Raw genomic sequence first — 12014 nt, 5'->3', positions numbered from 1 at the left:
CATTTTGTCTGTCATCAAAATATTGCCCCGCATGGTCCGCAACAAACTCCACATAGTTCGAAACTTTCTCATTTTGTCTATCATCGAAATATTCCCCCGTATGGTCCGCAGCAAACTCCACATGGTTCGGAATTGTCCCATTTTGTCTATCATCAAAATATTCCCCCGGATGGTCAGCAGCAAGCTCTACATCGTTCATACACGGATCAACGGTAAATCCTTTGTTTAAGAGGTCTTGAAACATCCCTGAAGAAGTACAATACCATTGACTGTCATTACGTTAGGCTGAATCACCTCCTGTAACACTAACAAATTCATCTTCAAAGTCTTTTTCCAAATCCACTTCCAAGTACGGACGTTTCACATTTCAGCGTTCTCTATCCCTTTGAGGTGGAATCGAAACAGAAGGTATTGGTGGATGATGAGAGGGTTCAGAAATACACACATTGTTCGAAAGAAGTGTAGACGGGGGCATACAAACATTGTTCGGGGGAAGCATAGACTTATTCATTGAATTAATACCCTCAGGGCTTATGCTTTGGGTTATGTACAACATCATAAAATTGACCGCATCTTTGTCAAAAATCTTCATCAGAGACTGGAGGATATCATCATTACTAACATCAACTAAAGTGGTTATGTACGGATCAACAATGTATCGACATTTTATCGATAGTAACACCTCCCTACCTGTACTTCATATTGTTTTGCGGATAAGATCTTCAAAATCTAGGAAGCTAATCCGACGGCTCACCAAAATCAATGACTTCCCCCCTTCCACATATTCCCAAGAAACTTCATCCTTCAAATAACCATCATAGTGTAAAAGAAACTCAGGCATTTACGAATACCTGCAACGACACGAAATGAACATAATTTCAATCATATTTTAAGATCAAAAATTCAAGAAGGATTGCCAGTTATAAAGAGGAGTTATAAGGGACAAATAAGGCTTACCTATTGCAAACATGGCCTAAAACATTAACAATTTCAAGAAGTATCCCTTATGTCAAGTATAGAACAAATTATAAAGACTATACATTACAAATATCACAGTTTCAAGAAGGGTCCATTATTTCTAACCAAGGGGTTATAAAATACACAAAGATGTTATCTATTGGATACAAGATCTATCTGCTATATATCATTGAGATACCAACTATGAATTGTATACAAGGTAGTTTTGAAACACATATGTAAAAACATTACAACTTCGAGTAAATTTTGAACATGTAAGCAAGGGTTATTAGGTATAGATATGGATTATCTATTGGATACTAGGCTTATCTTCTCTTTACGAATCACATATCAAAAATTTAAATTCTATAAGAGATTATATGACTCACAGACACCACTTGGACATGTGCAAATTTGGTGACGCCAAACCAATATTTGCCTATTTTCCCGATGTCATTTGGAAATTTTTCCTATATAATTTTCCTATGTCTAAACATTTTTTTACTGAGGAAAAATAACGGAAAAAATACAAGTAGGGCACATATATTTGGATGGCCTAAACCATTTACTTGTGGGCCCCCACCATAGACGCGTAGTCGATATATTTAGTGTAAAATGGATGGGTAGTAAGTTTAAAATATGAAGGTACAGATTCTACAGAAAACCTTCACAAATCCAAGGGCTATGAAACCCCAGAGTTGCATCGATAGAGGCTCAGTTGTACAGTGAGTCAGTGACACAGAAGAGCTGAAGAGGAAATGAAAATGATCTTTCCATCTTGGCCCATCAAATCGACGGTTTGGAACTAAACGTAGGTCATTTTGTGGGATTGGGTATTCAAAACCCTCGTCAAGCCCTATGTTATGTCCCCAGACGAACTACGTTTCTATCGCAGTGTGAGTTGGAATAGCAGTTCCTTCCCCAACCGCCCATTCCCGTTTTGTAGAAGAAGGCAGGGAAACGCAAATGTGGAGGATACATCCCCATCATCGTCTCCCTCTAATCGGTACTAAAAAATCTCTTTTGGGACTTGGGTCCTTTTCTCAATCAACAAAAAACCTAGCAACAGCAGCAGCAGTAGCAGAGGTGGTCTCTGAAGAAAACCCAACAGGTTTTTTCTCTTATTTGGAGGGATTCCCCAAACCCGACCCCAAACATGCTGAAACGATAATGGCAATCCCTAGAGAAGTGTCCGGTAAGAGTATCTCTGCCAAATTGAGAAAAGACGGGCGAGTCCCGAGCATCCTGTTCGAGCAGGAAAAGGGAGAGGAGGGCGGGAATAAGATCCTAATCTCTGTAAAGAGGAATCAGATATGGAAGCTTGTCAATCATCTTGGCCGTTCCTTCTTCCTCTCCAGGCTATTTGATTTGGAAGTTCACCCCCATTTTGACTCACCCGATATCATTGAAAAAGTTCGCGTATTGCCGCGAAAGGTATATATCCCTTCTTTCTTTTCTTCCATAATCGTCTGTCTGTTTGTAAGATTGATATGTGCATATAATTATGGTGTTTATTGGGTACTTGTAATGTTTGTTATTATGTAGTTGTGGGAATGCATTTTAGGTTTGTGGGTGTTAGTTATTGCTTATGTGTCATGTTTGTGGGATTGTGGGTTAATAGGGTAGTGATGTCTCGAACGTTTATTTAAGGAGTTGTATCGGAATGAAAAGGTAGAGAATTTTACACTAAAGAAGGAAACTTTGTTTTTCAGGAGAGTGATGGTTCCTCTCGAATTGAACCGTTAGGAGGTTTAGTTGCCTTGAATCTACCTCTCTTCTCTTCTTCTATATCATTTATTTATTTTTTATCTGTGTAATGGCCAATTAGGCACGTAAAATAGATCAATCATTCTCTGTCATTGAGTCAATACTGTTTTATCTATACCTCGTTGGATAAGGGTTATTAATCATTCCTATGTGACGGAAATGTTTTGCTCTTTTACTTTTAGTGTTGTGTTTTTCATCTGAGTCATATTTTGAAGCTTAAACAGATTCTACTTAAACTGAAGTAACTCTATGATGTATATCAAGTGACGTGCAGAAGCAATGCCTAATATGTCAGGTGGCTGATTCTAGTACTGGTTTTGAAACTAGTGAGTAGGATGGGGTTCTTGGATTAAGGTGGTTAAAAGGTGATTAAGTGTGTTGACAATGTAGTTGGGATGGAAGGCTTTGGAGCGGCCTATGAAGGTTCTAGGATTGAGTAGCAAGAAGGGGTTGATTTTTGGTGATGAGAACACCTAAATAGTAGGGATGGTGGTTCGAATTTCAGGTGGTAGTTCAACAGGGTTAGGTCTGTTGAACGACAAGAATAAGGGGTTGTTGGGGTTCTGAATGGCAGATAAAAGAAGAAAGTTGGGCGTTTTTTGGCTGAAATACATGTTGTTTGGGACTATTCGGTTGGGATGTGAACATGTTATGGAAGGCTATTTTCTGGGTGGTTGATCTGTTGGTCTGTAGATATCATGGGTAAAGGAGGAAGAGAATTTGAGTGTGTTTTAGGGACTTACTTTATGTGAAAACCAGTAGTTTTGGGTGGAAAGTGGGCTGCAAGGTGATGTAAATATTTGTTAGGAAATATCACTAACGTAGCACATTTCACAAATTTTCAATGTAAAAACTTAGAATCCTCAAATACACAAGGAGCCAAAGCGGTGTTTGAAATTGGCAAGCAAATTGGGCTGCTAATTATAAGGTTCAATAACCACAAGTTCAAAATCCTTCTCACCACTTTTAACAAACATATACCACCTAAGCTATAAGCATTAGTTATTCACACTCATAACAGGTCAAGGTTCGGAGTTCTCTGAAACAACTATTATCTCATATAACAGCCACTGTAAGATACACGAGCATTTTTTTTGCCATGGCAACTTCTGCTATGGGAAGGTTATATAGTTCTCAGTACCTTTTTTTTTTTTTGAATGGTAACAAATTTCATTAAAGAAAAGGGGAAGATTGAGGTAGTCCGCCCAATAGTTCTCAGTTCCTTTAAATCAAAGAAAAGTTACTACTACTCCAATAAGATTCCTTCCAAACAGTAACAGTGAGAGGCTTCTGAAATACATACAATTCAATCGTGTACTAGGAATGTTAGCAGTTTGCCCTGTCAACAGTTTCCTATTTCAACCCTCATTTCAAGATGGAAAATGAAATTTCCTACGCATAAACTTCCTTCCTGTAGCTCAGGAAAAGATGCTCTGAAGCAATGAAATCCCGAGGATAACGTCCAAAGCGGGTGCCACGGGAACGGAACGAAAAACAATGAATATCAGAGATGTTCAAACCAAAAGGATTATAAATTTCCTAGATATAAAACCTTCCAAAAGATAAAAATTAAGAAGGAAAAAGATAAAGAGGGACGGTTAGCAGCCGAACCCCAAAGATCATATAGTTTCTCCTTTATGGACAAAAGAACCGCAAAAACAGCCCATTTATCAAAAAACTGAAAATGCCTTTTCATCTTTTCACCTTTTCACCCTTATGCATCTTCTGCTCGATCTTGATCCAAAAATTTACAGTTCAGATGATGTTCATTCTTATGTGGATTTTACTACATGGGCAGCACCAGTTCGAATGTTTTAATCATGTGTTTCTTCGTCTCAAATATGTTAAGTGCTTCAGGCACCAAAAAAAGGATGCAACTTCTGAAGTTTTTTTTCGCGAGAGGGCTGGTGCCAAGGAGACTCTGGTTCTAATTATTCTCAAGAAATTCTAGTTGAGGATTTATTGAAGGACGATTATATGTCACAATGGGATCGAGGGTCGCCTGATTCAAACATAGTTGTATAACTGTATGTGAAAATGACAAAGATATTTTTGAATTGCATCTAGCACATGATCATATTAGTTGGTTTCTCCTAATATGATAAAAAAGATACTTCCCAATCCAGGCAGGTCATTCCCATCACAGTCTGAAAGAGGAAGATACTCATAAATTACATCCAAGAGGGAATAGGTGATATTTCTTGTTCCCCTACCTAGCTGTTGTCATTAACTTTCTCAACTGCATTATTATTTGATTTTTTCTTGTTCAAGTATAAACTCAACATTGTCATATCAGTCCACTTCATCTACTTATAGCTCTGCTTTCAAGGGATTTCTTCACTGTACATGGAAGAGTGGGACTCCCTATTTTGTGTTCTATGTGGATGAGCAAGGCGAGGTGTATGCTAATGTGATAATTTGTCGAATCTTGGTAAAATGAAGATATCGAGTTGTCTGACTCTCAATTCTAACAGTTTAAAACTCATGGAGACTGAGTTTGTCTTGTTTGGTTCTAATGAATACCATGTTGAGGATATGCAAAGTTCCTTGCCTACTTTTAGGAAAAATAAGGGGCTGCCAAAGAGAGTGGTGGATATCTTTCGGCCAAACCACTCAGCTAAGCACAAATCTACCCTAAAATTTGGTATTGCTGGCTCAAAATTTGAGGGTTTTTCTCAGAAACCATGTTTAGATATGTTGGGTAAGCATGATGATTTTTGTTAAGAGAAATTCCTCTAGGATCATCTCTCAACCAATCTAGAGTTGTCTGTGATTTTTGTGAAAGATTATTACCATGGAAACAGTCAGAATGTAGCAGCTGTAGGTTGGGGCTTGAAATTTCTTGAAAAGGTTACAATTGATCGTCACGATACTTCTCTATTATCCTTCTCTTCTGAAAATTTGATTGTATTAATTAATTATGGATCGGATTTTTAAATTCAAAATGGAGCTGTAGCTCCATATTCTTACATTGGGAAGCATCCCTCTTACAATGGTTTTTTTAGCAAGCTATGCCAACATGGAGAACATTCCCTCGGTTTGCGGATAGCTGGCTCCAGTCTACAATGGCCCTTTGCAATGTCCCTTTAGTTGTGGCTGGATATTTGGGCACCCCTCAACTTTTGGAAGTTAGTGGTGGGATTCCTGCCGTAGCGGACCTAACTCTCAGTGGGTTTCCTCTTCAGGCTAGCGTCGAAAGTTAGAGAGTGGATATTCTCGAGGCATCGCATATGGAAGCCTGTGCTAAACTTCTTGGCTAGTTGGGAAGGATTTTTTTTAGGAGTCTCAGTTGAGAGTTCTGCCATAGAATAGTGGGGGCTCCATTGGAGGATAGGTCGATTGGAGACGGGAATGCCTTTCAATTTATCCGGGCTCTTGTAGCCCATGCCAGAGTCATCATATTCTGGGCTGGAACAATGAACCTATTTGATGTGGCTCATTTTGCACCAGAGAAAGCCATATATTAATAAGGATTTATTTGAGTTGCCCATCTACTTACTCTAGGTTCCGGGTAGGTCCGAGTGGGAAGTTATAGGCAACTTTCCATGCTTTGTATCGGGAGTACTTCACTTAATATCCCTTCTCGCCATCCGTGCCATTGAAGTCGAGGAGTTTGGAGACGGTTAACCATGGGCAAATTACCCTCATTTCTCTTGTTTTTTTCAGATTGGAGTCTAGTAGGGTCTGGGGTGCAACGTGGCCTCACTTGACTTGGAAGTTGAAAAATGTTCTATGGTATGTCTTCTTGTCGTGGGGGACTTGATCCCGTCGAGGTGTAATGAACCTGCTGCATCTTTGGAGGTTTTCTGATATTACTCGTCGTTCGACTCACATAATATGCACCTCCACGGGCTCCATTTGATGTGCCTGGGATCAATTGGTACCTTGTCTAGGCAATAAAAATGAATTGATTGAACTCAACACTCCTTGCAATGAATAAGGAATTTAGCAAATCTCGCATCAATGCACAGTTGACAAACAACTAATTAATTTGGTTTCCTTAGTGGTAACTTATGACATGCAGGGGCTTTTCGTGGCTCTTTTGATGCCTCCAATTGACACTCCAGCTGTGCAATTTGTTCAAAAAGCTTTGACACAAGGTTGTTCCTTCGATCAATGTTCTTCTTCTTCCAAAGACCCTGTTGCAGTGTGTAGGCATCCCAGGCTTTTGCTCGGATACCCAATTGATGCAGGGCGGATCTATGGAAGGGAGATTCTAGGTAACGTCAGATCTCAATGTTTCTTAAAAACTGCAAGTTTTGATAATCCGTGGGTCTAGGTCTGAGTGTAAGTCAAGATCGTCCATTGGATCTTAATGAAATTTGGATATATGTTGGAACAGCCTTAATGAAAGACAACACTGAAGTGTGAGGTCAATATGCGCATAAGGTTTCAGATCTGGTTATTTTCTAGATTTCTGTATTTTTTTATTTCAATCTCAGAAATAGATCCAATTCCAGATTAAGATCTAGATGGAACCTTGATTGACGTCCCAAAGAGTTTTCCTAGAATCTTCCTTCCATAGATCTCTCATGTATCATCTTTGGGCGAGAATTCAACCAAGGTAAAACTTAGTCCAACTCAGGTGACCGTGAATCGATGATTGATGCGAGAAATTTTTAAACTATGGGTGAATGTAAGGACAGAAAAAAGAGAAAAGAATGAATAGCCGTAAGAATCATTAAGGCAAGCCTCATAGAATATTTGAGGGAGAAGGTGTTCAAGTCATGACTCATGACTTGTCTCCTCTCCTTTATATCACTTAACACCAATTATTTGCAATCCATTCTTCATGTATTGGCCACACTGAGTAGCCTAGCCAAGCTTTTACTTTTATGTAGTGATTTTTTGAACATAAGTCCCAAAATTTATGTTGGACTTGACATCAATAACCATTTCATATTTTAGGAGCGTAGAAATGTTGACTCAATTTGCTTTCATTTCTTTTAGCTGCTAAAGAATTTTATGTTTATCATCTGAAATACATCTTACTGGAATCTGTTAGCTACATCTCCACTCGGGAACGGATGCAGTACTTAATGTTACGTTCATGAGAGCCCCTTCACATGCTTTACTGAAGGTGGATGTTCCCCTCGTATTCAGAGGAGAAGATGTATGCCCTGGATTGAGAAAAGGTACAAAAACATTCGTTTCCACAATTATGCTTTTCTGGCAACTAAATTTTCAAATCTATGGGAGTCATGGCTAGTTTTCATGTGAGTTTCAAGGCATGGCCAAATAATCTCATTTTTTTCCCTTCCTGCAAGCCTCCACTTTTTTGCCTACGAAATGGGTTTTCTCCAGAAAACATTGATGACTTGTTTTCTCTACTGTGTTACTATCTTTCATGTAGATAATTGAGTCTTAATATTATTATACTTCACAGGGGCTTATTTGAACACCATAAAAAGGACTATTAGATATCTTTGCCCTGCTGACATTGTGCCTCCCTACATTGATGTGGATTTGAGTGAGTTGGATGTGGGTCAGAAGGTTGTTATGAGAGACCTCAAGGTTCATCCTGCGCTACAGCTTCTTCGGTCACCGGAGGAACCTGTTTGTAAGATTATGGGATCGAGGGCCTCCCAAGAACCACAGAAATCTAAGTGAGGGTTTTGCTTCAGAATTTGGTAATATGTGGCCAATGTTTCTTGTTTCCTGTTCGTGATTAGTAGTTTTTCTCAAATAGATAAACTGTAATGCATCAGCAGTTCTCTATCATAATACTAACAATCCATTTTAGTCTTGAGCATTATGAAGGAATACCATGTGAGTGGCCACCCCGCCAGTTTGCTGGTGTTTAATTTCTTGATGGCCTGTTTTATAATTGTTTGTGTTATGCCATTCCTTTGCTAGATAAGTTGCAGTTATGTGTAATAGTGTCATGATGCCTCATCTTAGGAAGGTTAAACTCGTTGCAGTGATTTGTTGTTACAATTTTAAAGACTGTTATTTGCTGCGCGTTATCTATCATCTTCCACTGTAACTGAATAATTGAATTCAACTGTGGTGGGTCAAATTCCACCTTAATGGTTTAACTATGAAGACTTCTTTGTTTTTCTGGGTTGATTTGCATTGATAGGACCATGGAAATGATTTTTCACTTGTCTATTTTGGGGTTTCTGTCACAAATTCGTCTCCTCTCTGGAGTCTGGACGAGGGCTAGATGGGTTGTGGACGCTGATTCTGGGCAATGTGAAGATGCAGTGTGCTAATTGGGTTGGTCACATGCAACCAATGGTGGTATTGCAGGACATTGCTTCAATTGTGTTTGGCCTAGCATTGGCCACCTTCATGGTCACTAATGTTCGCTATGTGAACGGTAGAGTCACCATCCATCTCCTCTACATCTCGAAGCCTATGATGGTGTTGTAGCAATGACGATGGAAAAGGTTTCTTCAGAAGGCTGCTGCCTTTTTTAAATATATATGCAACCAGAAATATGATGGAGCCCACATAAATTAGATGTTCTAAGTCATTCATTTCTTGGGCCCCAACCTAAAATAGGCTATGCCCCAAAAATCTTCTCCACAGGATGCTCCTGACCCTCTGATTTGTGGAGTTTTTTATACCATGCCGTCCATTTTAAGGGATCTTGCATCTGCAAGTAAGGGTAAAAAAGATGGGTTAAAAAACAACATTGTTTCAATTAAACGTTACAAAAAACTGGATGTATGTATTTTTAAAAGAAAAGGTAAAACACTATCAATAACTAACATCAAGTTCAGAAATCTAAAATAATTGCGCATGATTAATTCATTTATAGGTGATCATATTTAAGTTATCCATATTATGAGGAATGATAGACTGAAGGACGCCCTTGCGAAAACCATTTACAAGGGCTCCCCCACTGGTCCTTATTCATAATGTATCCAAGTGAGGTGGTTCATTTCTTTTAGGGGCCGTTTGGATATACGGATTTTAGAATCCAGGTATTAGTTTGAAAATAGTGTAAAAGAGGATTCATGATCCAGCTGCTGGATGCTGTCCTGAGAGCATTTCTCGGATTTTAAGTAAGAAATCCAAGTTTTTAGAAATCTCTCCCGCATTATGAGATTTCAAAAACCTGGAAACATGGGACTATCGCATGCTCTCTTGCTGTCGAAAAGAAGGGCAAGAAATCAAAAAACGATGGTTGGTCTCTTTCGTCTCCCGTCTCTCGTCTCCCATCTACAATTTTGAGGAGATCCAAGATTCTAAAATCCGCATATCCAAACGGCCCCTTAGTGTTATAAGAGGAAGAAGGAGTAGAGGATGGGCAAATGGGGGGATGAAATACTAAAGGCACAAGAGAGTTGGAGGAAAGTATATGAAAAAATGATTTCTCTAGTCTTTGCTTGCTTGCGCGGCTAAGAAAGAGAGAATTAAAATAGAAATTAACATGAAGTGGAAGCAATAAAAAAGTGAAACCGACTAAAGAGTTACAAATTAATGGAAGTTTATTTTAAGTAATTTTGAAAAGGGATTTGCTAGGGACCATCACAGAAGGCGTTTTCATGGGCCGGCTGTTGCATGTGAGAGCCACACAGGCTCATTTTTCAGCAGATTTTGTCTTATTCAGTAATTCATCTGAGGTGGCTCCTCTCTCATGCAACAGCTGGCTCGGGAAATGCCTTTATGGCTCATTTTCAGCAGATTTTGTCTTATTCATTAATTTATCTGAGGTGGCAACAGCCGGCCCATGAAATGCCTTCTACAATGGTCCCTAGCGAATCCTCACTAATTAATACAGGTGAATGGTCCTTTTTTTCTAAACAAGCATCCAAACAAGATGAGTACTTTTTCGAGATTTTTATTATTTCGCATTTGTTGACCCAAACGATGGGAAAGGTTTTCTTGGAAAGTGATGAAAAGGAAAAGATTTTCTTAGAAAGCCCTTGTATGGGTGGAAAACCTTTCCTGCCATACAAACTCGCCTTCATAAAAGGTGTCACAGTTAATTAATCGAATGGCCACAAATTAACCTCCGGTAAATCCCTACACCACCAAAATTGAACCCCATACCTTGTAGAGTAAGCAAATGAGTCATAAAGAAGGAAAATTTTCCAAATGACGTCGCGAAAATAGGCAAATATTGGTTTGGTGTTACCCAATTTGCACATGTCCAAGTGGGGTCGAAATTAAATTCTCGCTCGTGAAAAAGACTGAAATGCCCTTCTGAGTTTTTGAAAAACAAAAGGGGCGACATTGACATTTCGTTTTGTTTTTCTACTCATTTTTTTATTTTCACCACCAAAAACCCTTCGTTTTCTTCTTCCTTGAAAACCCTTGTCTCGCTGTCGTTTTCTTCTTCCTCCAACCACTCGTTTTCTTATTCCTTCAAAATCAAAACGGTCGAGAATCGTGGTGGTCGTTGCAAAAAATTTCAGTTTGTTCTTCCTCCAAAATCCTTGCCTTTGCCGCTGCCATAACCGTCACCATCTGCTTCCTTCCGGCCTTGAGTTTCTCGGCGTAAATAGGTAAGTGGAAGTTTTTTTTCAATTTTTTTATGTCACCGGTTTTTCCGGCTTACTTTCCTGGGAAGACTGTGGGTTACATTGATAATCTATCGTTTAGACTTGATACCCCCTGTAAATATTGGATAACCCCCATTTATATTTGGAAAAGTGTTTTTCTTATGATCTGAAACCTATTTTAAAACTAATAACTTATATTTGGATTTTTTAGTTTCATTTTGTTGGTGTGTTATGAAGAAGTTGGTAGGATATAAATTGATAACCTCAGTATAGATTTGGATAACCCTTGTTTATAAATTGATAACCTCAGTATAAATTTGATAACCTCTGTATAGAATTGGATAAGCTCAGTATAGATAACCTCAGTATAGAATAAACCTCAGTATAAAATTGGATAACCTCAGTACAAATTGAAAACCTCTGTATAATAGGATAACTCTTGTTTATACTTAATAACCAGTTTATAGGCCCTACTTAAAGTTAATAAGCAGATGATATGACATCTTTGTAATTGGTATCCCCTATGTATAACTTGGCATCCCTTATATTTAACTTGGCATCCCTTATGTATAATTGGATAAGCCTTTTCTATAATAGGATAACCCCTCCATATGATATGATAACCCTTGTTTATATTTAATACCAGATGATAGGCCCTCTTTGAACTTGGCATACCATATGTAAAACTTGGCATCCCATATGTTTAACTTGGCATCCCTTATGTATAATTAGATAAGCCTTCTCTATAATAGGATAACCCCTGTGTATGGTAGGATAACCCTTGTTTATACTTAATACCAGATGATAGGCCCTCTTTGAACTTGGCATACCATA

General features: G+C 38.6%; 1 protein-coding gene across 1 annotated transcript; it reads left to right on the top strand.

Moving 5' to 3' along the window:
- Positions 1–1712: 1712 nt before the first annotated feature.
- On the top strand, positions 1713–8791 carry LOC143886696 (Ribosomal protein L25/Gln-tRNA synthetase, anti-codon-binding domain-containing protein). The gene is made up of 3 exons (XM_077390771.1): positions 1713–2391; positions 7730–7859; positions 8111–8791. Exons 1-3 carry the CDS (start codon positions 1924–1926, stop codon positions 8332–8334), a joined length of 822 nt encoding a protein of 273 aa, XP_077246886.1. The 5' UTR covers positions 1713–1923; the 3' UTR covers positions 8335–8791.
- The last annotated feature ends 3223 nt before the right edge of the window (positions 8792–12014 follow it).

Source organism: Tasmannia lanceolata, unplaced genomic scaffold (genome assembly GCF_043159265.1).
Source record: "Tasmannia lanceolata isolate RefF3 unplaced genomic scaffold, GAP_Taslan_0.1 ptg000011l, whole genome shotgun sequence".
NCBI classification, from domain to species: Eukaryota; Viridiplantae; Streptophyta; class Magnoliopsida; order Canellales; family Winteraceae; genus Tasmannia; species Tasmannia lanceolata.
Note: the sequence above shows the minus strand (reverse complement) of the source record. Positions and strands in the feature narration are given on the sequence as shown.